This window comes from Anolis sagrei, chromosome 10, assembly GCF_037176765.1.
Source record: "Anolis sagrei isolate rAnoSag1 chromosome 10, rAnoSag1.mat, whole genome shotgun sequence".
NCBI classification, from domain to species: Eukaryota; Metazoa; Chordata; class Lepidosauria; order Squamata; family Dactyloidae; genus Anolis; species Anolis sagrei.
In genome coordinates this window covers 11794781-11822658 of record NC_090030.1, presented here as the reverse complement: position 1 = coordinate 11822658, position 27878 = coordinate 11794781, and the positions used below count along the sequence as shown (strand labels likewise).

General features: G+C 41.7%; 1 protein-coding gene across 1 annotated transcript; it reads left to right on the top strand.

The window, feature by feature from the left end:
- Window positions 1-9260: 9260 nt before the first annotated feature.
- Window positions 9261-26685, top strand: ITM2A (integral membrane protein 2A). Its single transcript, XM_060756310.2, has 6 exons — window positions 9261-9540; window positions 18336-18467; window positions 20003-20191; window positions 21441-21551; window positions 23016-23166; window positions 25540-26685. Exons 1-6 carry the CDS (start codon window positions 9457-9459, stop codon window positions 25626-25628), a joined length of 756 nt encoding a protein of 251 aa, XP_060612293.2. The 5' UTR covers window positions 9261-9456; the 3' UTR covers window positions 25629-26685.
- The last annotated feature ends 1193 nt before the right edge of the window (window positions 26686-27878 follow it).

The following is a 27878-nucleotide window of genomic DNA, read 5'->3' as shown; positions in this document are numbered from 1 at the left end:
TTCACCAAGTTTCCAAACTGTGCCTGAGAAGATGCACAGTGACCCATGTTCGTTCTTTCTCTTTCTTTACGCTTGAAAGAAAGGACTAGATGGTATCCTTCCCTATTCTACAAGTAAAAGCGAAACGGATATGCAGTTGGGCAGATCTCTTTCACACAATGTACAATTATACCTTTTTCAACTGGGTTGAGAATGTCCCAGTTTCTCTATGATCCTCCCACTTTCTTGCTTTGTTCTCAGATTCATTTATTTATTTTATTGTTTATTTACATTATTTTTACCTTGCTCTTCTCACCCCTGCAGGGGGACTCAGAGCGGCTCACAATGGCAGCGATTCAATGCCGCAATACTTACAATTATAAAAGCAGAATAAAATCATACCAATACAACACATTAAAACAACATTAATTATCAATCATAAAACATGCATTATAACAATCGTTGCCTGGTCCAATTCACTGTTCAGGTGCCGTTATATCCATTAGCCAAAAGCCTGGTTCCACAATCACGTCTTCAGTTTTCTTCTGTAAGAAAGGAGGGAGGGCGCTGATCTAATTTCGCTCAGGAGTGAATTCCACAGGTGGGGTCACCACCGAAAAGGCTCTGTCCCTTGTGTTTGCGAAGTTGGTGGGACCAAGAGCAGGGCCTCCCCGGCAGATCTTAACGTAGAGGGAGATACGTTCGGACAAGTAAGCTGGGCTGGAGTAGTATAGGGCTTTATAGGCCAAGACCAGCACTTTGAATTGTGCTCGGAAATGGACCAGCAGCCAGTGGAGTTGACATAACGGGGGAGGGGGGGGGGTTTGGTATGCTCCCTGTACAACACTCCAGTGAGCAGTCTGGCTGCCGATCGTTGGACAAGTTGCAGTTTCCGAACAGTCTTCAAAGGCAACCCCACGTAGAGTGCATTGCAGTAGTCTATACGGGATGTAACCAGAGTGTGGACCACTGTGGCCAGGTCAGACTTCCAAAAGTACAGGCGTAGCTGGCACACAAGCTTTAACTGTGCAAAAACTCTCCCAGCCACCACTGAGATCTAGGGTTCCAGGCTCAGCGATGAGTCCAGGATCACTCCCAAGCTACAAACCTGCGTCTTCAGGGGGAGTGTAACCCCATCTAACACAGGCTGTAACCCTATACCCTGTTCGGCCTTACGACTGACCAGGAGGACCTCTGTCTTGTCTGGATTCAGTTTCAATTTGTTAGCCCTCATCCATTTCGACACAGCAGCCAAGCACCGGTTCAAAGTCTGGACAGCCTCCTTAGTAACAGGTGGGAAGGAGTGAGAGATTCACCTAGCCCTTCCTAGTATGCTTAAGGCAAAAGCAAACTTCTGTGACCTCTCCTAACTTTACTGTTAGGTAAAGCTAAAGGCTTTTCCCCTGACATTAAGTCCAGTCGTGTCCGACTGGGGGTTGGTGCTCATCTCCATTTCTAAGCCGAAGAGCTGGTGTTGTCCGTAGACACCTCCAAGCTCATGTGGACAGCATGACTGCATGGAACGCCATTATCTTCCCCTGGAGCGCTGCCTATTGATCTACTCACATGTTTTCGAACTGCTAGGCTGGCAGAAATTGGGGCTAACAGTGGAAGCTCACGCCGCTCCCCGGATTCGAACCTGTGACCTTTTGATCAACAAGCTCAGCAACTCAGTGGTTTGACCCACTGTGCCACCAGGCACTCCACAATATATTCATATGCATAGGTAACCCCTTTTTGCCACTGGTCAACATAATCTGATTTACTTACTGCTATTAATAATAGTCGTTTTAATATTCATTCAGTATAGCACGGTTCTGAAATGATTCAAATATATGTCACCTCCATAATCCCCGAAATGATCTAAAAGGAAGATTTATATGATCCTCTGCATATTGCCGTTTCCAAAGGGGTTAATCCGCTGCAAATAAAATAAAGAAATAAATATAAAAATAGAGTCCGTCCAGTAAGCACCGTACAGACTAACCTATTTATTACGGCCGGAGCTTTGGTGGATTATAACTCCTTCCTCCAGATGTTGTGTTATCTAGAATTTGAGATAAAAGCACACGCAGAGAGAATACCTCTGGGATTCTGGACAATATTTTGTACATCTGATGAAACCATGGGTGTATCTACACCAGTCATGGGCAAACTTCAGCTCTCCGTGCGTTTTGAACTACAACTCCCATCATTCCTAATATGCTCAGGCCCCTTCCTTTCCCCCAAGTGGCTGAGGGGGAAAGGGAAGGGGCCTAAGGATGTTAGGAATTGTGGGAGTTGAAGTCCAAAACACATGGAGGGCCCAAGTTTGTCCATGCCTGTCTTAGAGGCTAAGCAAGGCCATCTCTGGTTAGTAGTCAGATTGGAGACCACCAATAAAGACGAGTTGCTGCAGGCTATGTTTCAGAGCTGGATGGCTGTCTTTTGGGAGGGCCTTGACTGTGTCATCCTGTTTGTTCAAAGGGGGTTGGACTAGATGTCCTTTGGAGATCCCTGCCAACTCTAGTGAAGCATAGAATGCCAGGGAGTTCAGTGGAGTCTCCTCTGGAGGTTTTGAACTGAAGCTGGATGGCTGTTTTTTTTGGGGGGGAGAGCTTTGACTGTGTCATCCTGCCTGGTCAAAGGGAGTTGGAGTAGATGCCCTTTGGGGTCTCTTCCAACTCTAATGAAGCATAGAATGTCTAGAAGTCCAGTGAAATCTCCTTCTCTGGAGGTTTTAACTGAAGCTGGATTGCTGTCCTTTGGGAGGGCTTTGACTGTGTGTTCCTGCCTGGTCAAAGGTGGTTGGACTAGATGCCCTTTGGGCATCCATCTCCATCTCCTTCCATCTCTAGTGAAGCATAGAATGTCAGGGAGCCCAGTGGAGTCACCTTCTCTGGAGGCTTTGAACTGAAGCTGGATGGCTGCTTTTTGGGAGAGCTTTGACTGTGTCATCCTGCCTGGTCAAAGGGGGTTGGACTAGATGCCCTTTGGGAGTCCCTTCCAACTCTAGTGAAGCATAGAATGCCTAGGAGTCCAGTAGAGTCTCCTTCTCTTGAGGTTTCAAACTGAAGCTAGATGGCTGTCTTCTGAGAGGAGAGCTTTGACAGTGTATTCCTGCCTGGTCAAAACGGGTTGGACTAGATGCCCTTTAGGGGTCCCTTCCAACTTTTGTGAAGCCTAGAGTGCCAGGGAGTCCAGTATAGTCTCCTTCTCTGGAGGTTTTGAACTGAAGCTGGACAGCTGTCATTTGGGAGGAGAGCTTTAACTGTGTGTTCCTGCCTGGTCGAAAGGGGTTAGACTAGATGCCCTTTGGGGACCCCTTCCAACTCTAGTGAAGCATAGAATGCTGGTGAGTCCAGTGAAGTTTCCTTCTCTGGAGGCTTCAAACTGAAGCTGGGTGGCTGTCTTTTGGGAGGGCTTTGACTGTGTCTCCTGCCTGGTCAAAGGGGGTTGAACTAGATGTTTTTTACACTTCTCCAGATTGCAACATAGTGGAGAAGATATCCCAGTAGTCCAATCCCAGAAGAAGTTCCCATCCAGTTTAATGTGTCTTGCTTTGTGTCCATATTGGGAAAACATAACACAGTGTGCAGGGGGGAAAAAAACCCCCAAATATATTAAGAGAGTTTGAGCAAACAGCTGGTGACAAGGTTTGTTTGCTTAAACCAAACTAAGGGAAGTTTGAAAGGCAAAGCTGGAGCCTTGAGGAATTACCTGATGTGACACAATATTTGCTGACCAAATGATTATCATGATAGACGCTTGTCGAAGTTCAGAGACATCGGCCACTTCCAACTCCTTTGAAGCAGGGCTTGAGAAATGCATGGCAAATAACTGTGTTTTCCTCAATGCAAGATGGCATCTCAGATAGTGGTCAATGCTTCTTGTTTGGTCGGCCTCAAAGAACTTTAGCTCAGTCTGGTTGGAAAACAACAACATTTGCCCCTTGGGCTTAATTTTCTGTTCCTCGTTTGAAAGAGTTCTTCCTGTTTCTTACTTTGAAAATATTTGTTATACTCCAGAAACTTCGTTTTTGCGGCTGCCACAAACTAAATTGAGTTGGTTGAGACTCTATGAAATATTCATAGAGAAACTAGAACAAAAGTGCTATGGGATGTACCAGCAAAACGAAGTTTTTGCAGTTTGATAAACTTTTCCCATGTTTTTATGATAGGCCCAATTAGGAAGTGGCATTTATAACACAAGACGAAAAATTATGCTGCATAGTGTAATTATTTATTTATTTATTTATTATTTTATTTCAAATATTTGTACTCCGCCCTTCTCCACGGGACTCAGGGCGGCTTACATCCGGCACTATTCGATGCCATTACATATATATAATACATATCGTAATCTATATATATATAAATGCTCTGTGCATAATGAGTTCCTTAAAAACAAAAGAACCAATGAACGAAATCACACCAAACTTGGCAACAAAACGTCTCACAACACAAGGAGTGACCATCACTCAAAAATTTTGATTTTGTCATTTGGGAGTTGTAGTTGCTGGGATTTATAGTTCACCTACAATCAAAGAGCTTTCTGAACTCCATCAACGATGGAATTGAACCAAACTTGGCATACAGAACTCCCATGACTAACAGAAAATACTGGAAGGGTTTGGTGGTCATTGACCTTGAGTTTGGGAGTTCTAGTGCACCTACATCCAGAGAGCACTGTGGACTCTAACAATGATGGGTCTGGACCAAACTTGGCACAAGCACTCAATACGCCCAAATATGAGCACTGGTAGAGTTTGGGGGAAATAGACCTTGACATTTGGGAGTTGTAGTCACTGGGATTCACAGTTCATCTACAATCAAAGACATTCTGAACCACACGAACAACAGAATCGGGGCAAACTTCCCACACAGAACACCCACAACCAACAGAAAATACTTAAGGCCACCCAGTCCAGGTCCCTTCACCAGGGCAAGAAAACGTAATCAAAGTTCTCCTGACAAAAAGCCATCCAGCCATAGATAGATATAGATAAATAGATAGATAGATAGATAGATAGATAGAATTCACACACACACTCATAGATTTGAAAGGGACCCATAAAGAAGGACAATGATATGTTGCATGTTCCAGGGTGGGCAAACCACCATCAACACTGACAAAGAAACAGCAAGAAAAACTGTTTATCCACAATAATCAAGAAATTACACTTTCTCATTACTTTATTTTCCAGATCAACAGACTGGGCCACAGCAACGCGTGGCAGGGGACAGCTAGTTACATATAATTTTTTTGTTGTGTCAGGAGTGACTTGAGAAGCTGCAAGTCGCTTCTGGTGTGAGAGAATTGGCCGTCTGGAAGACATTGCCCAGGGGACGCCCAGATGATTTTTGATGTTTTTATCATCCTCGTGGGAGGCTTCTCTCATGTCCCCGCATGAGGAGCTGAAGCTGACACAGGGAGCTCATCTGCCTCTCCCCGGATTCGAACCTGCAACCTTTTGGTCTTCAGTCCTGCCGGCACAGGGGTTTAACCCACTGCGCCATCAGGGGATCCTACATATAAATAATACATACAATAATTACATATAAGAACACAGTAAATTAATTTTAAAATTAGTTTTAAAAATAAAAAGTACATTAATAAAAAGTGCAATAATACTGGCTGTCTAGTCTTATGTAAAAACAAATTCAGTGAGCACAACACAATAATAATAATAATAATAATAATAATAATAATAACAACAACAACAACAAAACTTTATTTATATACCGCTCTATCTCCCTGAGGGGACTCAGAGCGGTTTCCAAGTAACATCACAAAACATACAGAGTAAAAACAACATAACCATAAGATTAACAAACAAAATATAAGCATAAAAATTGTTGCCATAACACACATATATTAAAAGTAATCCTGCCTGTTCGAGGCAATTAAACATTTAAAAGGCCGGGCCAAGATTTGTGCAAGTCCAAAAATTCTAGGAGGCCCGGGAATTAAGTGCAATGTTATGGCAGGCAACAATAATATTAGGTACGGGTCTGTGGCTGTTCATTCCGGGGCCGATTAGAGGAAAGAATCAGAAGCCTGTCCATAGGCCATTTTCCATAACATTAACATCATTGCCATTGTAAATTATTTGCCAGCTACCCAGAGGCCTGGTCCCATAATCATGTTTTCAGTTTCCTCCTTAATGCAAGGAGGGATGTTGTTGACCTGATTTCGCTGGGGAACGAGTTCCACAGGTGGGGGGGGGCACCACCGAGAAGGCCCTGTCCCTCATCCCCGCCAATCGTGTTTGCGCCAAAGACGGGGCCGAGAGCAGGGCCTCCCAGAAGATCTTAAACTTCGAGGTGGGACGTAGAGGGAGATACGTTCATAATCTAACATCATTTCCACACTGTTACTTGCAAAAGCAGGAAGCTTGCAGGGGTAGAAGATAATCTATTATCTAGACAAATCTATCTGGGAGTTAAAGAAAAGTAAGATATGTAGCTTGCAGAGTTTTGTAAGTAACTTAAATCTACATAGGAGTTGATTGCATCACTGGGGATATGGAAGAGGAGGGTATTATTATACATATTCTCTAACATATAAAAAAATTCCATCTGCAGTATCTTCTATTCCAAGATTCTTGTCATCTGGCATTCGCATTAATCTTCTGTCTTCTAATATTGTCCCATCTTTTTCTTATTGTCTCCTCCCAGCCTGCATAACAGTGTTCCTTATAGTTATTCTATCAGTTTACTTATTGTTGTTGTTGCTTATTTGTTCGGTCACTTCCAACTCTTTGTGACCTCATGGACCAGCCCACGCCAGAGCTCCCTGTCGACCATCACCACCCCCAGCTCCTTCAAGGTCAAGCCAGTCACTTCAAGGATACCATCCATTCTGCCCTTGGTCAGCCCCTCTTACTTTTACCTTCCATTTACCCCAGCATCATTGTCTACTTTAAGCTTTCCTATTTTCTCATGATGTGGCCAAAGGACTTCAACTTTGCCTCCTCAGCTCCTCCTTGCTTTCAGCCATCAAAGTGGTATCATCTGCATATCTAAGGTTGCTAATGTTTCTTTTGTTAATAGGTTAGTAATACATACTTTATTAATGTATACATATATTAACAACCTCAGATATGCAGATGACACCACTCTGATGGCCGAAAGCGAGGAGGAGCTGAGGAGCCTTCTAATCAAGGTGAAAGAAGAAAGTGCAAAAGCCGGGTTGCAGCTAAACGTCAAAAAAACCAAGATCATGGCAACAAGAATGATTGACAACTGGAAAATAGAGGGAGAAAACGTGGAGGCCGTGACAGACTTTGCATTTCTAGGTGGGAAGATGACTGCAGATGCAGACTGTGGTCAGGAAATCAGAAGACGCTTACTTCTTGGGAGGAGAGCAATGTCCAGTCTCGATAAAATAGTGAAGAGTAGAGACATCAGACTGGCAACAAAGATCCGCCTAGTCAAAGCCATGGTATTCCCTGTAGTCACCTACGGATGTGAGAGCTGGACCTTAGGGAAGGCTGAGCGAAGGAAGACCGATGCTTTTGAACTGTGGTGTTGGAGGAAAGTGCTGAGAGTGCCTTGGACCGCGAGAAGATCCAACCAGTCCATCCTCCAGGAAATAAAGCCCGACTGCTCATTGGAGGGAAGGAGACTAGAGACAAAGTGGAAGTACTTTGGCCACATCATGAGGAGACAGCAAAGCCTAGAGAAGACAATTATGCTGGGGAAAGTGGAAGGAAAAAGGAAGAGGGGCCGACCAAGGGCAAGATGGATGGATGGCATCCTTGAAGTGACTGGATTGACCTTGAAGGAGCTGGGGGTGGTGACGGCCGACAGGGAGCTCTGGCATGGGCTGGTCCATGAGGTCACGAAGAGTCGGAGACGACTGAACGAATGAACAACAATACATACTTAGGCAATCCCCCTTGTCTGAGTCTAGTGGCCTTCCAAGTGCAGTGGATATGTTAAGTGACTGTAGAGTCCTATTCTTGACCCGCATGTTCTTCCACAGTGAGAGGTTAGGCGAGTGGCCTTGTTAATTTTTTTCAAAAATGTTATTTGTAGAAATTTTATAAAAATTTCCAAAAAATCATTGGATGAGCAAAATGTTCCGAAACTTGTCAGGCTTACGGTCGTAAATGTGTCCTACAAGTGTGCCAAGTTTCATCCTGATAGGTCTTCAAATGACAGAGAAAGGAGCCTCTAAATTTTCTCCATTGGAAGACATAGCAATGTTGTTGTTGTTGTTTCTTTCATTGTGACGCGCCCAACCTTCAGAGGGCGCTCTAACTCCCTTTCATTTTTTTCCCCTGAATGATAGAAGGTGGGGGTAAAGGAATTCATTTGCGCATGCGCATTTCCTTTCGAGTTCTCCCCCAGCGGAGGTCTGTCATACGCTGGAGTGAGACGAAATAGAGAGGGAGAGGGGATTCATATGCGCATGCGCATTCCCCTTCGTGCTCTCCCTGGCAGAAGCCGGAGTGAGGCGAAAGCTACCGATTGAGTGGGAGAAGACGGGATTAATTTGCGCATGCGCATTTATCTTCGGGCTCCCCTCGGCAGAGGCCGGACTGAGGCGAAAACTGCCGATTGAGTGGGAGAAGACGGGATTCATTTGCGCATGCGCATTCTCCTTTGGACAGAGGCCGGAGTGAGGCGAAAGCTGCCGATTGAGTGGGAGAAGAGGGGATTCATTTGCGCATGCGCATTCCCTTTTGTGTTCTCCCTGTGGAGTGAGGCGAAAGCGGCCGATTCATTTGCGCATGCGTAATCCCTTTTGCGTTCTCCCTGGCGGAGTGAGGCGAAAGCTGCCGATTGTGTGGGAGAAGAGGGGGATTCATTTGCGCATGCGCATTCCCATTTGGGCAGAAGCCGGACTGAGGCGAAAGCTGCCGATTGTGTGGGAGAAGAGGGGGGATTCATTTGCGCATGCGCATTCCCTTTTGAGTTCTCGGCGGAGTGAGGCGAAAGTGGCCGATTGTGTGGGAGAAGAGGGGGATTCATTTGCGCATGCGCATTCCCTTTCGGGCTCTCCTCGGCAGAGGCCGGAGTGAGGCGAAAGCTGCCGATTGTGTGGGAGAAGAGGGGATTCATTTACGCATGCGCATTCCCTTTTGTGGTCTCCCTGCGGAGTGAGGCGAAAGCGGCCGATTCATTTGCGCATGCGCAGTCCCTTTTGGGTGCTCCCCGGCGGAGTGAGGCGAAAGCGGCCGATTCATTTGCGCCTGCGCAGTCCCTTTTGGGTTCTCCCTGGCGGAGTGAGGCGAAAGCGGCCGATTCATTTGCGCATGCGCAGTACGCGAGAGAGGGAGGGAAAGGCAGAGCGAGAAGGCCGGGCTCTAAACTCCTCCCCTTTGTTTAGGCTCCTCCCCTTCGCCGAGGGAGAATCCGCTGCGCAGCAACAGGAGGCGGCGGAGGAGGAGGCGGAGGGAGAAGGAGAAGCAGCGCCGGCGTCGACGAGCAACTCCTTCAGCCGCAGCTGCAGCCCCGAGGCGGAGGAGGAGGAGGACCATCCGCCGCCATGGTGAAGATCGCCTTCCAGTCGCCCTTCGCCCACAAGGACGAGCCCAAGAAGGAGGCCGCGGAGGCGCTGGTGGCCGACAAGGTGAGGGGACGCAGCCAAGGCTCTCGCCTGCGCCACCGGCCGCCATTTTGTGACCGAGGAAAAACAGAAAAGCCCCGGATGGAGAGTGAGGGAGAGCAGCCAGGGCAGCCCCCCCCCCCTCCTCTTCTTCTTCTTCCCCAGGAAAGGAGACCCTCGGGGCACAAAATGGCGGAGGAGGAAGCACCATCCCCCCTTCCTTTTCCTCCTGAGCACTGTTTTGGGTTCTTTTTAAATATATGCACACTTAAAACGGGAGCAAAGGGAAATAAATGCAGAAGAGACCATGAAAAGGTGCCTGTCAAGGGGGATAATTGGGATGATAGGTAAATAGGTTATATAAAAATGAAACATCCCTTTTTCCAGAATGGCGAAATATTACAAAAATGGCACTCCTTTGCTTTGATTCCATGCACAAAATTATTTAAAATGTGGTATATAACGTGTATATTATTATTAGGAGAATCATACCTTGGGTCCCACCTCCAAAATAATGCATGAAATATGATGCATTAAGTGTATATTGTTAATATTATTGTTATTATTAGGATCATGTCTTGGGAACCATCTCCAAAATATGCATGAAATATGATATATAAAGCGTATATTAATATTAGGATCAAACCTTGGCCCCCAATCTCCAAAATATACCTAAAATGTGATACATAATGTGCATATTAATATTAGGATCAAACTTGGGGCGCCATCTCCAAAATATACCTAAAATGTGGTATATAACATGCATATTATTATTATTAGGATTATACCCTGGGTCCCATCTCCAAAATATGCATAAAATGTGATACATTAAGTGTTTATTATTATTATCATCATCATCATTATTATAATTATTGTTAGGATCATGTCTTGGGTGCCATATTCAAAAATATGCATAAAAAGTGATACAAAAAGTGCATATTAATATTACGATCAAACCTTGACCCCCAATCTCCAAAATATAACTAAAATGTGGTATATAGCGTGCATATTATTATTATTAGGATTATACCTTGGGTCTCATCTCCAAAATATGCATAAAATGTGATATATAAAGTGTCTATAATAATAATAATAATAATTATTATTATTATTGGAAACATAAGATGAGTTCACAGCAGACAAGATCACTCTGTTGGCTGTTGTATTGGATCACACGTCGGACACTTCCCAATTATTCTTATTAGGATCATGTTTTGGCTCCCATCTCCAAGATATGCAAATATCATCACAGAGATATTTCTTGTCCCAAGCATTTCAAAGTTGGAAGGGTACCCCAAAGGCCATCCAGTCCAACCCTCTTCTTTCTGCCAGGCAGGAAAAGCACCATCAAATCATCCCCGGCAGATGGCCATCCACTCTCTGCTTCAAAATCTCCAGAGGAGGAGACAACTCTGACCCCTTCTACACGGCCATGTAACCCAGATTTTAAAGGAGATAATCCATATGATCTGCTTTGAACTGGATTATGTGTGTCTACACTGCCATATAATCCAGCTTAATGCAGATAATTTGGATTTCATGTGGCGGGGCAGATGGGGCCTAAGAACGTCACTTCCAGCTTTCAGAGGTCATAAATGCAAATCATGCAGTTATGGTGCTTAGTTCAATACTGTCTGTATCAGCCATGGGCAAACTTGGGCCCTCCAGGTGTTTTGGACTTCAACTCCCACAATTCCTAACAGCCAGTAAACTGGTAAGATTGCTCATGCCTGGATTATATAATCACTCTTTTCCTGAATCTGTCCCTTATGACTCAAAACCCATATACTTGTCCAATGGTTTTCTTCCTCTTTCAAAAATTCTAGACTGGGTTTCCAATATTTCCACAAACATCTGCTGTGATTGCCCTCTAGACAATGCAGATCATTTATCTGTCTTTCATGATGTGTCAGTGGAAAAATATCACTGCACCATGTAGTTGATAAGGTAAAGGTTTCCCCTAACAAGTCTAGTCATGTCCGACTGTGGGGTGGTGCTCATCTCCTTTTCTAAGCAGAAGAGCTGGCGTTGTCCTTAGACACCTCCAAGGTCATGTGGCCAGCATGACTGCATGGAGTGCTGTTACCTTCCCGCAGAAGCGGTACCTATTGATCTACTCACATTTGCATGTTTTCAAACTGCTAGGTTGTCAGAAGCTGGGCCTAACAGCAAGAGCTCACCTTGCTCCCCAGATTCAAACCGCCAACTTTTATATCAGCAAGTTCAGCATCTCAGTTAACCTGCTGAGCACCAGGGGGGCTAATGTAGTTGATACAGCCCCCCAAAAGAAGAAAATGAGGAAGCAGAAGGGTTAAACAGGAATAAATTAAGTTGCCTATGACAGAACTGGATCAGAAGACAAAACCACTAGGATTGTTGGCCAGTCCTGCTTGGCGATGTTGAACTTGAGACCTTTTACTTCCAGATCTGCCTTCTAACACACTACAGGCCTTACTTAAAAACAAGGGGATTTACATTCACACTTATTTCTTGGGGTGCGGGGAGGCCTTTTAAAAGAAGATGCAGCCACAGTATCTTACAAATGGTCCCCTATCCAGCTATAAAATAGTCCTCAAAAGAAAGTACACTAAAAGGGCCCATCCACACAGCCATATAACCCAGAATATCAAGGCAGATAATCCACAATATCTGCTTTGAACTGAGCTATCTGAGTCCACACTGCCATATAATCCAGTTCAATGTAGATTTTATACAGCTGTGTGGAAGGGGCCTAGGAAGACCATTTGTTTTTGGAGCTGAGGCCCACAGATAAGTCGCTCCAATGCAGTCAGGTGGCCCTGTGTGGGATTGCTGTTATGTAAATACACGATTTCCAAGCTGTTTTCCAGGGTGACTTTTAAGTAAAAGAATTGCAGTTCTTCTCATTTTGATTTTGGTCTCTGCTTTGGGAGTATCTGCATCTTTCCTGTCTTTTAAAAATTCGGCAGCTTTTGTATTTTTAGTACTTGCACAGAAAGAAATCCTTACCCTGTGGTGCACCTTATTACCCATGTCTTTTAAACCAACAAAGAATACGGCAGCTTATCTGGGGTCAATAGAATGACCTACATTTGGGTCCATACATGCCAGTGGAAGAAAAGAGATCTGCTTGATTGGATCATTTTTTTGTAGAGTTTCGGGTGGTTTTGTGTCTGGTATTCACCTGAAGCTCAAATAGAGACGGGAGTTTTGTACCAGAAAGTTCTGCATGCATTTCCTTGACATTTGAGAGATCTTTTTGTAATGAGTTTGGGGGCATTTTTTTCAATGCTGTGGAGTAAGCCTGCATGGAAATTGTCTGCTTTGCTTGAATCCTTAAGACAGCACTCTGCATATGCACAATGTTGTTTTCACTCCACGGCTGAGCCTGATATAGAAAGATGGTGGAAGCTGAAATTAGATTGGTTTCCTGTGCCGGTTTCCTGTGTGGGGCCTCCTTTCAGTTTTAAAAAAGGAGAAGCTGCTTTGTTGATAGTATACATGTTTCTGTATTTGGAAATTATCTCAAACAACTGCACTGGGTCTGCATGTTTGGAGGGACTGTATGCTTATGCACACATGTTATAACATGTTGAATGTCCCCCTATCTTTCTCAAGGCCAAAGGACTGCTTCTTGCACTGTAACGTGTGAGCCTGTTATGCTCACATATAATATGCTTTGTTATGTGTGAGCCTGTTACGCTTCATTGCATGTATACATGTAAGAAAAGGCACAAGCAGATTGTACCTGTGGTTTAGTTCCAGTAGAAACCAGTCATTCCTGAATTTAAGACTGGAACTATGTCCACACGAATACCTTTTAAGACAGTGAAGGTTAACAATCATAGATAGATTTGTGTCTTAAATCATGGCCCTAAAACATTTTCATGGAAGCCTGCTCTACAGCACACCCAAGATTTCCCATAACAGAACATAATAAAATACCTCACCCAACAAGACTTTGCTTAGACAATCTTGCCAGGTTTCCTGTCTGGCAGCCTGAGCAGTAGCATGCTGCACCCATACTCCCGTCAACGTGTTCAAATGCGAGGCTGATTTATTTGTTGTTACAGATGTTTCCTTTGTCCTTAATCAGTTTCATTTTAAGTCCAATGATTTTGCCCTGAGCCAAGATGTCCATGAACTCTGCTTTTCTTTTTCCAGCTACGATGTGGGAGGCTTGTTTTTCAGCATTTTCCATTTCACTCTTGCAATTTTATTAGCCAAATCAATTGCCATGAATTGACTTCGCAGTTCATATACTGTGAATGCATGATTTAAAGGGTGAAAGCTACAGATCAGTAGCCAAGGATGTGCTTTGTATGTATGAGGTTCCCAGATGTCCAGTCAACTAATCTGTTGTAGAAGACCTGAAAAAGATGTCTGCCCTTGGAAAGTTTCTGCCAGTCAGCTCTGGCCTATCTGTCAAGGTAGCAGACCAGTGTCTTCAGATGTGGCCTACATGATTCTACCCCCTGCCATGTTCTGATGCTGGCTAATGTGTACTAACCATACTTGCCCGTGATATTTAAACAGTGTGCAGCTATTCCACTTATAGGCAGGATTAGTACAGAACTGTGTTTGAAGATATGGGTGTACACTGTCACATGAAATTTGAGCTTTAGAATAGGCAGCACTGGGCAAGATAGATTCACATCTGACTAGGAAGAAGGCAGGTACTTGTATTCATACATGAATGGTGCCATTAGTACTGGGATGAAGTTTTGTGGACATACATTTGGGGAAATGAATTGGTTGGCCAATTCCTATAGAGCAGCGTTTCTGTCTTCTGAATGCCATGACCCCTTCATATACTTCCTCATGTTGTGGTGACCCTCCACCATAATATTTTTTTTGCTATTTCATAACTGTAATTTTGCTCCTGTTATGAATTGTAAATATCTGATATGCAGGATGTATTTCCATTCACTGGACCAAATTTGGCACAAATACCCAATATGCCCAAATTTGACTACTGGTGGGGTTGGGGGTGTGTGTGTGTGATTTTGTCATTTGGGAGTTGTAGTTGCTGGGATTTATAGTTCACCTAGAATCAAAGAGCATGCTGGTCTCCACCAGTGATGGAACTGAACCAAACTTGGCTCACAGAACTCCATGACCAACAAAAAATCCTGGAAGGGTTTGGTGGGCATTGAGTTTTGGAGTTGTAGTTCACCTACATCCAGAGAGCACTGCAGAGCCAAACAGTGATGGATCTGGACCAAACTTGGCACGAATACTCAATATGCCCAAAAGTGAACACTGGTGGAGTTTGGGGAAAATAGACTTTGACATTTGGGAGCTGTAGTTGCTGGGATTTATAGTTCACCTACAATTGAAGAGCATTCTGAACTCCACCAATGATAGAATTTGGCCAAACTTCCTACACAGAACCTCCATGACCAACAGAAAATACTGTGCTTTCTGATTGTCCTTAGTGACCCCTCTGACACCCCCTCGTGACCCCTCCAGGAGTCCCAACCCCTAGGTTGGGAAACGCTGCTATAGAGTTTAGTTTAACATCCTCTATTAAGCAGGCATATCAGGAATGGAAATACCTATCTGGCTCTTGATAATGACATTCAGCTGTGTGTACAGTAAGTTAGAATTTTTTTTTCAAAAGTTAAAAGGCCTGTTGGGGCATGTTGCTTGGATCATTTTTGCCTTGTTCCTCTTGCCAGTTGGAACAGCCGAACAAGTTAGAAGCTTTCCATACATAGCTTGTTTGGCATAATATTTTAACCTGGACTCAGCCTTTTCGCTTTTTGACATGCCAGAGTCACGAGCCAGAGAACACTTATGTACTGGGCCATTATCATGATAATTTTGCTGAATTATTAAGAAAAGGAATCATGAACGACAAATTGATAATGCTTATATAATTTGTGGTCTTGTAAACATAATATGTGAGGTTAACAAAGTAGATGTCTTCCTGCACATTGCTTTAACAAAATCAAAAAGGGGGAGAGTATCAAAAGCAGAAATAACATGAAAAGAACAGGAATAGGTTGCCACATCAAAAAAAGAATGTTTAGCAAACTTTTTATTCCAATGTAACAAAATGCATGCAAGATATGAAGCAACTGGCTTAAGCAAGACTTGCAGAAGTAAACAAAAACCTTATGACCGTTCTAGAGAGTATTCTTCCAAAGAGCACCCAGAATTGTTTCTTTCTCCTTGTAGCAGCTTCCATTTTCATTATGGTTTCCATTTTAGTGGCCAAACATACAATGGGTTGTTTTTTACATGCTCGGGAATAGCAGTTGAGACAGGCTTATCTGTCTTCTACATTGGTTTTTTGACAAACATTTCTAGGCATATACATGATATATAGGGTAGGCATGGGCAAACTTTGGTCCTCCAGGTGTTTTGGACTTCAACTCCCACAATTCCTAACAGCCTACCGGCTGTTAGGAATTGTGGAAGTTGAAGTCCAAAACACCTGGAGGGCCAAAGTTTGCCCATGCCTGTTACAGAGAGAGACACTAAATACATAGGCTTAGTTAGAGCATAATCCCATTCTTTCAGAGCTCACTGCAGACATACTGCTGCAACCTGACACTGTGCATTTTTTCTGCTCTTCTTCACTATTCTCCCAGTCTTTATTCTGCTTAAAAACCTAACTACAAGGGGAAAGGGAAGAAAGGCATGGAGGGGGTAGTGCAAAAAAGACTTGTCTAAAGCTTTGTTTACTGAGATTCCTGTATAGGTTAATGTTTGAACAACCTTTTATTGCACATGAGCAAAGCTTATGTTTACTGCTTCCTTCTTCTTCCAGATAGATAGAAGGTTTAAAGGCTTACTAAAACATAGAATGACACCTGGCCACTTCGCTACTTATCTCAAACATGTTCAAAAGAATGTTCATGGTGTCTGGCTTCATAGCTCTTGTTTATAGAAAAATATTATTTGTTGGAGTTCTTGTTAGAAGGGGAGGCTAAAAATCAATTTTAATAAATTCTACAGTTTTTTTTCAACTTGGAGTGTTATATATGTGACTTCAGAGTTGCACCTCAGAATACATCAAGCATAGGCTATAATCTGCCATGTCCCTTTGACTAATGAATGCAGTTTTTGAAATAAAAAAGTACTTCAAGAAGACTTCAGTTTAAATGACATGTACACAGTTTTTGGTGTACATACTGTTCAGGAGTGATGAGGAGCCCCCGGTAGTGCAATGGGTTAAACCTTTGTGCTGACAGGACTGCTGACCAAAAGGTTAGCAGTTTGAATCCGGGGGGCGGGGTGAGCTCCCTTCTGTCAGCTCAAGCTTCTCATGTGGGACATGAGAGAAGTCTCCCACAGGATGGTAAAACATCCGGGCGTCCCCTGAACATCCTTGTAAACGTCAATTATCTCACACCAGAAGCGACTTGCAGTTTCTCAAGTCACTCCTGACACACACACACAAAATATCACAGGAGTGCAAGGATATTTGTTTCAAATGCTGATAGAAAAATAAATTAGCAGTTTTTGAAATTCCTTCTGAAATGTGAGAGCCGTCTGTTTTTGCTTGTACAGCTAGCTAGCTCTTTGCTCTTCCTAAGTTCAGAGTCTCTGGGCAGGTTTCAGCCTGACTCTTGAAGCTTGCTCTTGATGTCTCCCAGTTGTTTGCTTTTAGCTGAGTGGCATATTTAAAGCCGTAAAAGGCATCTTGGATTTCTACATGTAAGCATCAAATGACAAGGTTTTTGGTTAAGCTGATAGATGAAAGTTTCCTGTTTTTACATATCCATGCAGAAGGTGAAGAAAAACATATTAAGGAATATATTAGGGTTTTATCTATCTAGGCAACTAGCTGGTTATATTTGCATGTATTTTGGTGGTTAATTTTTTTGCACTGGATATTTTTTCTCAAGCCAAAATCTCTAGTATTGTTTGCTGACACTCATAGCTCTTTGAGTGGTTTGTTTTGGATTCTGGAAAGCACCAGATTATTTTTGCATAACAGAATTTATTCTGACTCTGGTGCTGACACATCTTTTTCTCCACCTCGTGATGATGTTCCTCTTCCAAACCTGTGTGTGGATAGATAGGGATTTCCTGCTTCACTTTTCATGGAGATTTGCGATTTCACTGTTTGTTGGATAGGTTTTAGGGTGCTTCTGACTGTTAAATTGGTGTGAATGAAAATCTAATTTACTCATGTAAACATAATTTAATACCCTGAGTATAACTCAAGTGTTAGAGCAAAGTTGTGCTTGAATCCTCAAACTGAATAAATGTATCCGCTGAACATTCTAGGTCATGTGTTTTGCACTAATCTAAATAGCTTTTTGTTCTATAAAAAGAGGGATGTTAAGACCTTGAATTGTGGGGGAAACCAAATTTCATTGATAAGAAAACTCAGGAGAGGAGCAGTTACTATAGACAGCCCTTGGAATTACATTTGTGAAGTCCCCCAACCAAATGTTCCACAATATAGTACATTTTTCTCTGTAACTTACATTTTATGCTGCTAGCATCCTTGTGTTGTTGAAGAGAAAGGCTTTAAAAATAAACTTGAAAGTGGGCAGCATGAGTCATAACCATAAGTGTGCTAAAGGATGGTTAAAATAGCAGAAATATTTTAGTGGCTTAGAAGGAAGATTAAACTCGCATAATTCTGAAAATTGGTGAGGGATTCTTATTCAGCTATAATATTTGAAAGGGATGTGAAATGATATTTTTGTTCAGAATTATTACTGAGAGATGCTTATGTCAAGACCTTCCTAGTACAGTACCTTTTTCCCCGAGGAACAATGTTACCCTCCTAATTCAATATCAGGAGTAACGAAAGAAAATCTTGTTTCCAAGACCACAAAGTACTTAAGGATATTCTCTTTCTCTCCCCTTCCCAGGATCCAGAAGTTGCGACACACGGCCATGAAAATTCATCTGGAAGGTGTCTTCTGACACTCTTGGGCCTTGCATTCATTTTAGCAGGAGTGGTGGTTGGTGGAGCATGCATCTACAAGTACTTCATGCCAAGGGTAAATGGAAAGATTGGACTTTTTTATTTTGCCGGAATAAAGTTGGCAAAGCAAACACAAACATTTCAAAGCGATATAGTCCATGCATGACATACAATTGACTTGGAGTGTGGGCATAAACATCAAACTTGCATCCAAAAGCTTTGGCAGTGAAGAACCGTGACACTTAAAAGCAGCTATATATCCATGTTTCGTGCAAGGGAGGGGATGTGTTTCTGAGAAGAGAGAACTCTATTTCTGGCCCTTGGTTTCTCTTTCTCTTGGTTTCTCTTTTCTTTGGGATGCCTTTACTGCTTGTTAATGTCAGTACATTAGTCTATTGCTAAGGAGAGCCTGGAATAGTTTGTTGACTATGGCCAAGTTAGGAACCAGTTCATAGGTTCTTAAGGAAGTATGTTCTAGATATTTTTCATCCATCAGAACAACTAGGGGAAAAACTCACCCAAATATAGCATTTATGTAAGCATAAATATGCTGAATCATGAGTTACATAATTTTTAAACATAGTTTTAGATAAAGCAATATTCATGTAAAAGAGGCTTTTTATCATTAGGAACAGTCATCCATGACTCCACGTGTTTCTATCTGTTGCAGTTATCACTTTGGACATTGAATGTTTGCTGTTGTGAGCACATTCAGGAGCATATTTGAAAGTTTTCATCTTGGTGACAAAAGTTTATTCAACAAAGCTTTAAGCTAGGAAATTCCTTGAATTACTGTAAAAGTAATCGCTGCTTGTGATAAATTCACTATCCTTTTTTCTCAGTGCCACCAGGCATGGAAATATGAAAAGTCAGCGTATTCAGTTTGACAAGATAAATGAGTTACTTACCCTCTACGTTTTAAAAATGGGTTTATTACTGCTGCAAACCTTATTAGGTACATCGGATGAGATGAAAAGATTGGATAAAAATGCTTTGTGAAATGCCTTGTACATTTGTTTCTTCTTATAAAATTTGTGAAATACCCCCATTCTTACTTTCTTTCAAGCCTGCTATCAAAAGCTACAGTTTTTCAATTTCAGTTGCAGATCTGTCTTTTTCTTATTAAATATTTTTATTGATATTATAAGAATCATTGCTTTGAATAAATCTTGATATTTTATATTACGTTGCAGATCTGAGTTGTTTCAGCTGCAGTAAATAGCAAATACAATATTAGCCCTTGTTTGCATCACATCACTCATTTAATTCAGATAACAATGTAGAAGTGATAATATTCCTAAAGTCATTCAATTTGCTGCAGCTTTTTAATGTCAAGATGTCTTCTCTGTCTCATTTGTGGAGGGCCCAGGACATATGGTGGGGAGAAAAACTTAGCCTGAGGCTTTATCTGCAGGGAGTCTGCAGTGTCACCCTGTTTTTTGAGAGAGAAACAGACTGGCACTTACTGCAGCCACGGCTAGTCTTTCAAATTTTCCTCCCCCTTCAGCAGTAAATAGATGAAGAATTGTTTGGGTGCAATAGCCAACTGTGAGTTATTAGCCCCTTTGTGCCCATTATTCCAGCCTTAAAACGGTTTCCTTTTATTTGTAGCACAAAGTGTTCCGGGGGCAAATGTGCTACGTAGGAGAGGACAACCAGGAACGTGCGGGAGAGCCGTATTTCCTGCCCATCGCCGAGGAAGCTGACATCCGTGAGTCCGATAACATTGCCATCATCGATGTTCCCGTTCCCAAATTCTCAGACAGCGATCCTGCAGCGATAGTTCATGATTTTGACAGGGTGAGTTTGTTGTTTGATGCCTTATGTTCCGTTCGGTACCATATATACTCGAGTATAAGCCAACCCGAATATAAGCTGAGGCACCTAATTTTACCACCAAAAAAAACTGGGAGAACGTATTGACTTGAGTATAAGCCGAGGGTTGGAAATACAGCAGCTACTGGTAAATTTTAAAATAAAAATAGATTGAGGCACCCATAGATTAAATGTATTTGAGTATTTACATAAAACTGTAAGATAAGACTGTCCAACTCTGATTACATCATTATTTATTTATTTATTTCGGGTACTTCTACCCCGCCCTTCTCAACCCCCTAAGGGAGACTCAGGGCGGCTTCCAACTGGCATACGTTGATGCCTACAATTCACACAATAAAATACATAGTAACAATAATTATAACAATTAAAACATTACATTAATACAATAAAAAGCCATTGGAAGGATACATAGGCACATTTACATTGTAACCTTCAATGTAAATGTGCCTATGTATCCTTCCAATAATAAAAATGTAATAAAATAATAATTATTAATAAAATAATTGAAATGTAATAATAACAGTAATAATTGAGTAAAATAATAAATGTAATAATTATAATGTAAAAGAATAAATGTAATAATAGAGTAAAATATTAAATGTAATAAAATGATAAAAATAATGTAAATGTAGTAAATATAATAATAGAGTAAAATAATAAATGTAGTAATAATAAAAAGATAAAATAATAACAAAGTAAAATAATAAATAATCAACTCAAGTATTAGCTGAAGGGGGCCTTTTCAGCCTAAAAAAGTGCTGAAAAACTCAGCTTGTATTCAACTATATATACAGTAACTCATAAAAATGTGCATGTTATTGCTATGTGAGAACCTGCTTTCAGCGTAAACTGTTCTGATTAGGAGATCATTATTTTGAAATCCTTCATGGCTTCTTTTAACCAAAACTGCAGTTTTTGAAAGCAGCCATTGTCCCCATTTGACCAGGAACATTTTCCCATGTTCCCCGTATCAGAGGAAGCTGTTTCCTGCCGCAGAAGGAATGCTGGTGGCGGAGAATGCTTCCTGTTGCAGGAAAGGGATGTCCGGATACAACACAACTCTTCAAATGTCTTTGCGCTTCCAGTTGCTTCCATAATCTGTTTAAACCAATATGTAAAACACCAAATGCACTTTAGATGGAATTTAAAAACAATAGCCATAAATTAGTTTGCAGTCCGTGTACTGAGATTTCTTTTTGTCTTTTTACAGCTCCTTACTGCCTACCTTGACTTGCAGCTGGGCAACTGCTACGTGATCCCTCTGAATACCTCCATTGTTATGCCCCCACGGAACCTGATTGATCTTTTTGCAAAATTAGCGGTGTGTATTCATTTATCACAGTTTAGCATGGGAAGAGACAGTTCTTGTCCTTGACGATTTGATATCATTCCTGTATCAGTGCCTTCTTTGAGGGTGTCCCTGGAAACTTCAAAATTGGCCAGATTTGCTCAGCTTCAGAGTTATAACAAAGAATAGGCTCTGTATCCAAAAGTTACAAAATTCCCTCAAAGGAAACAAAAGGTGCTTATTTTGAATGATACAAAAAGTAACAGTTTAGAGTTTCCAAAATAAATTGTGGGAAGTAATTTATAAATATCCGCTTGCCTAATATAAAGAGTATCTTTACTTTTCTGAGGTTGTAATTTTTGACTATTGGAGGACTATGGGACTTTGTACATGAGGGAAGTGAAAAAGAATTGTACTGAGAATTGAGTGTATTTTTAACAAGGCAGATTCTAGATCTGGCATGTTGCGAAAAGCTATCTAGGAAAACTATCTGAAGAACTCTATGTCCTGTTGCGTCTTAAACTGTTTTGCAGTAGACTAAAACTGATAATGATTCCCATTGGGGTATGGGTTTCTCTGGCCTCTTTTAAATAAATAGCTTACATGACGGGCACAGCAACAGATTAAATATTGTGATTGGTTTACAGCTGCTAAGAGAGATACCGGCTTTGTGGTTTTTGAAATGTTGCTGCAATAAGTCAGAAACCAGACTTCCTTCTGAGGAAACACAATGTAGAAACAAGAGTTTTAAAATAACAAAAATTGACTCATATTTGTTCCTTTTTTTTGGTGTTTTTACAGTCTCCATTAAACTGTATGAGCTGCTAAATATAGTTCCAGTGACCCATTGACTGTAACCAAAAAGGCCAGATGAACTGTGTCTTTAGAAAGCTCTTATTGTGATACAAGACATTGCCAGAATTGTTTAGTGGCTGAACTGGGAATGGATAGTCATGTCCTGGAACAGATATTTCTTCCCCATTGATATTAGCTATGCATTTCTGGTTGTTTGTTTTGTTTTGTTTCTTGTCAGGAGTGACTTGAGAAACTGCAAGTCGCTTCTGGTGTGAGAGAATTGGCCGTCTGCAAGAACGTTGCCCAGGGGATGCCCATATGTTTTATCATCCTGTGGGAAGCTTCTCTCATGTCCCCACACAAGAAGCTGGAGCTGACAGACAGGAGCTCACCCCGCTCCCCAGATTTGAACCATTGACCTTTCAGTCAGCTGTCCTGCTGGCACAAGGCTTTAACCCATTGCTTCACTGGGGGCATTTCTGGTGTCCCAAATGGACATGAACACTTTGTTTCCTGAAAAATAAGGCCTGCCAATATGCATTGACAAGTGCAGGGTCATATCTGAATGGAGAAAAGACATCAGAGCCAAGTTGTTTATCACCCCTCTTTTGAATTAGAAGATTCTGCTCCCTGCCATTGCTTTTCAAATGTGACATACTTACAAGTAATCACATTTATGGTTTTTTTTCCCCCTCTTTGCAGACTGGTTCATATTTGCCTCAGACTTACCTTGTTCGTGAGGAAATGGTCGTGACAGAAGAGATCGATAATGTTTCAGATCTGGGCATCTTCATTTATCAGCTCTGTGTAGGAAAGGAAACCTTCAGACTTCAACGCCGAGAGAAGATAAATGGTGAGTTTGTGATTTGGCAGTAAACGCGATTTGAGGAGGATATTTCATAATGCAGAAGGTTTATCATCTAAACATGCATTTCGGAAAATAGATGGCTCTTGAGCCTGAAACATTGGATCAAAGCAGTGAAAAGTCAGAAATCAAATTTTTGGTATAACAAGAGGTTAACCATGTTCAAACCTGGAAATATTGGAACGTTTGAGTTGCAAAATTTCAACTTAATTTTTCTTGACCAGAGTTTTTCCATGTTTTGTGTGTTAGAGATAGCAATGTGTGCATTTCTTTTGCTTTTCTGATTATTGTTGGGGGGAACACTGTTCTCATGACGTTTTGAATAAGAATGTGGTAAGATTATGGACCATTCTGTGTTGGGGAAAGACCACTGACTTCTTACAGAAGGGAGTTTTTCCTGGACAAAGAATTGGCAGGTTAATAGTGTAGTTACATTCACAGTGTTGCCTATAACAGGGCTTTTAAAATGTTTTTCACTTGCCACCTCTTTTGGCCAATGCATTTGCAAGTGACCCTGGACATGCATATTAAAATGGGTGAACAAATCAATTTTTTGTAATATGGGATGGTTAAATCCATGGATGTTGACCAATTGTACCACAACAATAACAGTTAGGGCTTGGCTAACTTCCAAGTTCATAAAAATCCCCTTAAGTAACATACAGTGGCCTTAAGTATCTGTTTAGTTTGGTTCCAGGGCCTGTAGTGGATACCCAAACTAATGAATACTTAAATCCCATGAGATTTTATTTATTTGTCGTGTCAGGGCAACCAGTCAATTATATTACATTTCTAACAGAACAAAGCAAACAAACAAACAAAATACAAAATTTGTGAGTTTGGTAGTTGATTAAATGTCCTTTGACCAGTATCTGGCCTCTTGGAGTGCCTCTGGTGTTGCTACAAGAAGGTCCTCCATTGTGCATGTGGCAGGGCTCAGGTTGCATTGCAGCAGGTGGTCAGTTGTTTGCTCCTCTCCACACTCGCATGTTGTGGATTCCACTTTGTAGCCCCACTTCTGTAGGTTGGCTCTGCATCTCGTGGTGCCAGAGCGCAGTCTGTTCAACGCCTTCCAAGTCACCCAGTCTTCTGTGTGCCCAGGGGGAGTCTCTCATTTGGTATCAGCCATTGATTGAGGTTCTGGGTTTGAGCCTGCCACTTTTGGACTCTTGCTTGCTGAGGTGTTCCAGCGAGTGTCTCTGTAGATCTTAGAAAACTATTTCTTGATTTAAGTCGTTGACGTGCTGTACCCAAACAGGGGATGAGATGGAGATATCTTTGCCTTGTATCCCATGAGATACAAGAGAGTACTAAAACAATGTTCCTTATTTAAAATAGCACAGTCAGGAGTTTGAGATAATAGATATTTAAGCTGTGGAAGGTTGAGTTTGTGGGTGAAGAGGGCCCATCCTATTGCAAGCCTAATTCCTCAGGAATATAAAGGCAAAAATCCTTCGAAAAAAACAGAATTCCTTCAACCAAAGGGATACGATTGGGAAGAAGGAAGGGCAGTAAATGCCTGAAGGGGCAGGCTATGGGGACCCCATTTGGGGACGGCACCCACAGTTTAAGAAGCCATGGGCCATTAAAAGCCTTCCAGGGAGAGTGAGAAAACATCTCACTCCAAGCCGAGCTTTCAAACAGCTGGTAAATCACCAGTGATAAGATCTACCAACCAAAAAAGGTTGCCAGTTCGAAGCCCTGGGTCGACGTGATCACCCAACTGTCAGCCCAGCTCACTGTTTACCTGAGCAGTTCAAAAACAGAACTGTAAGTAGGGAAATTAGGTACTGCTAAAAAACAGGGGAGGTATTTTACAACACCATAAAAGAAAAGAATCAGAAAATGTGCTGTGAACAAAAGGAAGGAGGAAGTCCTGATAGCTGTTCGTCATAGAGGATGGAGCGACAGCACAATCTCCAAGGCACCAAAAAGCTAAAAGTCGACACAACATACCTCCTTTCTGTCTGTTTCTGTCCTGCCTGTCCAAATGGCATTGAGTGTTTGCCGTGTTTGTGTACTGTGATCTGCCCTGAGTCCCCCTGGAGAGATAGGGTATAATACAATATAATAATAATATATTATAATTATATATATTATATTACATGTAATATTACTAATAATATTACTAATAATATTACAATATAATGGTATAGTACAATATAGTAATATATAATACTGATGTTGTACTATGCTAATAATATAATATATATTGTGTGTGTGTATATATATATATCGTAAATAAATATCGTAAATAAATAATAATAAATACAAATAAAGTGTCATTATTATATGTTACTATTATCATTAGTGGTTTAATTTAAATTAACGGCCGTTCTGGCCTTTTCCTCCTCCCTCCAGGCCTCCAGAAACGTTCGGCTGAGAAGTGCCATTCAATCCGGCACTTTGAGAACATGTTTGTCGTGGAGACCAAGATCTGCCAGCAGTGAAAGCATTTCCGGGCGGAGACTGACAATCGCGCATCTTCATTACGAAGTCCAAGCTTTACATCTTAAAAAAACTTCAGAATTAAAAATGTGCAGTGATAATCAAAAGCCTTATGCTTTTTTTTCATTTTGTGAATTGCTTAGATTTTAAAGACACACAAAAAAAGGGCAAACACCCAAAATCTCCATCGCTTTTCCTTTGGCTCCCAGGTGCTGTTGAATTTTCCAGATACTTATTGTAAATGGAAACTTGCTAGTCCTTAACGATGAGATACCCTTGAGAGTAGTCACCTTGAATGTCTATTTCAGACTTGGTTTATGATTCAAAAGCACATGCACCCGGCTCCTGCATACTCATGTTAATCCTCACCTGACTTCCTCACAACATGGTGAAAACTCATGCGCTGATCTCTGGTTTGCACATTTTTGCTTAGATTTGTAAAATTGTTCTGCACTTGGTTTCTTTCTCCTGTAAAAGAAAAAAAAACACACATCGGAACTTCTAAGATTTATTTGAACTTTATGTGTGTAGCATGTAAACTTTAACCTTGGTAATCATAAGCCGCTAATATTGCTTTCTTTTTTCCATTTTGTGCAATTACTGTATTGAACTTGTATGTATATTTGGAAACCTTCCTTAAAGCTGACCTGGCGACCTTTCCCCCCTCCCTCTTTTCTTTTGTTTTTGTGATATTTAGTTGTAATATCAAAGCACAGGTACTCCTCAAGCTTTTATGTTTAGTATTTTGATGATGCCGGACTAGTTTCGGCGTCTTAAATATATGATGAGCTTAATGTAATGACGACCGGATTTGGCCCAATTGTCAATGTTTCCGTAGCTGTGAATTCCCTCCCGGCCGAACTTTACGAAACTTTTAGAGCAGATCATCTTATCCGCAAAGTAGCACCAATAATGCAGTTGGAAGTAGTGTCCAAGCAGGTGACTGTGGAAGACGATGGGAAAGGGATGGCTAGCGAGCTGCTAATGTGAGTGTTTTATAAGGGACTTTATATTTCACACGATCTTGCAACCCTCTAATAAATGTTTCTCTTAAGACTATGGTAGTGACTTCTTCTTTAAACTTTTACATCGTCTTCAATATGATACTAGCGTCTCTACCCGATTATGGGATTCTGTTATTCTAGCTCCCTGCGATCCAATATTGCCAGGCCTCCAATGGCTGTACAGCAGAGGAAATTCCATAAGTCTTTGTTGCTCAACTAGGTAACAAGCAACGCCTGCTGAAAATTCCCTCTTTATGTTGCCTTATGGCAAATCCAACCATGAATTCTGGGAGGAATTCATGAGGAGGTTTTGGCAGTCTCTTCCTCTGAAATAGGGCCAGGGATCCCATCCAATCCCTAGCCAGCGCTGACCCTGCTCAGCTTCCAAGACTAGGCATGACCTTTGGGGCATTTATTCCTCCTTACAACCAACGAAAGAAAGACACAGGAGCTCTCTAGTTTTTGTTTCACCTCAGAGAGAAAAAGTATTAGGGAAAACTACCCTAAATTATAGCAGGGCATCAAAAAATGAGCTCTTTCTAGATTTTGCTTCACCCCAGAGAAAGTATTAGAGGAACATCCAAAAAATGAGCTCTCTCTCTAGTTTTTGCTTCACCCCAGAGAAAGTATTAGAGGAACATCCAAAAAATGAGCTCTCTCTCTAGTTTTTGCTTCACCCCAGAGAAAGTATTAGAGGAACATCCAAAAAATGAGCTCTCTCTCTAGTTTTTGCTTCACCACAGAGAAAGTATTGGGGAAAACTACCCTAAAGTATAGCAGAGCATCAAAAACTAGCTCTCTAGTTTTTGCTTCACCTTGGAGAGAGAAGATATTAGGGAAAACTACCCTAAATTATAGCAGGGCATCCAAAAATGAGATCTCTCTGGTTTTTGCTTCACCTCAGAAAGAGAAAGTATTGGGGAAACTACCTAAATTGTAGCATAACATCCAAAAATGAGCTCTCTCTCCAGTTTTTGCTTCACCCCAGAGAAAGTATTAGGGAAAATTACCCTAAATACTAGCAGAGCATCCAAAAACAAGCTCTCTCTTTGTTTTTGCTTCACCCAGAGAGAGAAAGTATCGAGGAAACTACCCTAAATTATAGCAGAGCATCCAAAAACGTGTTCTCTCTAGTTTCTGCTTCACCCCAGAGAGAAAGTATCAGGGAAACTACCCTAAATTATAGTAGAGCATCCAAAAACAAGCTCTCTAGTTTTTGCTTCATCTCAGGGAGAGAAAGTATTGGGG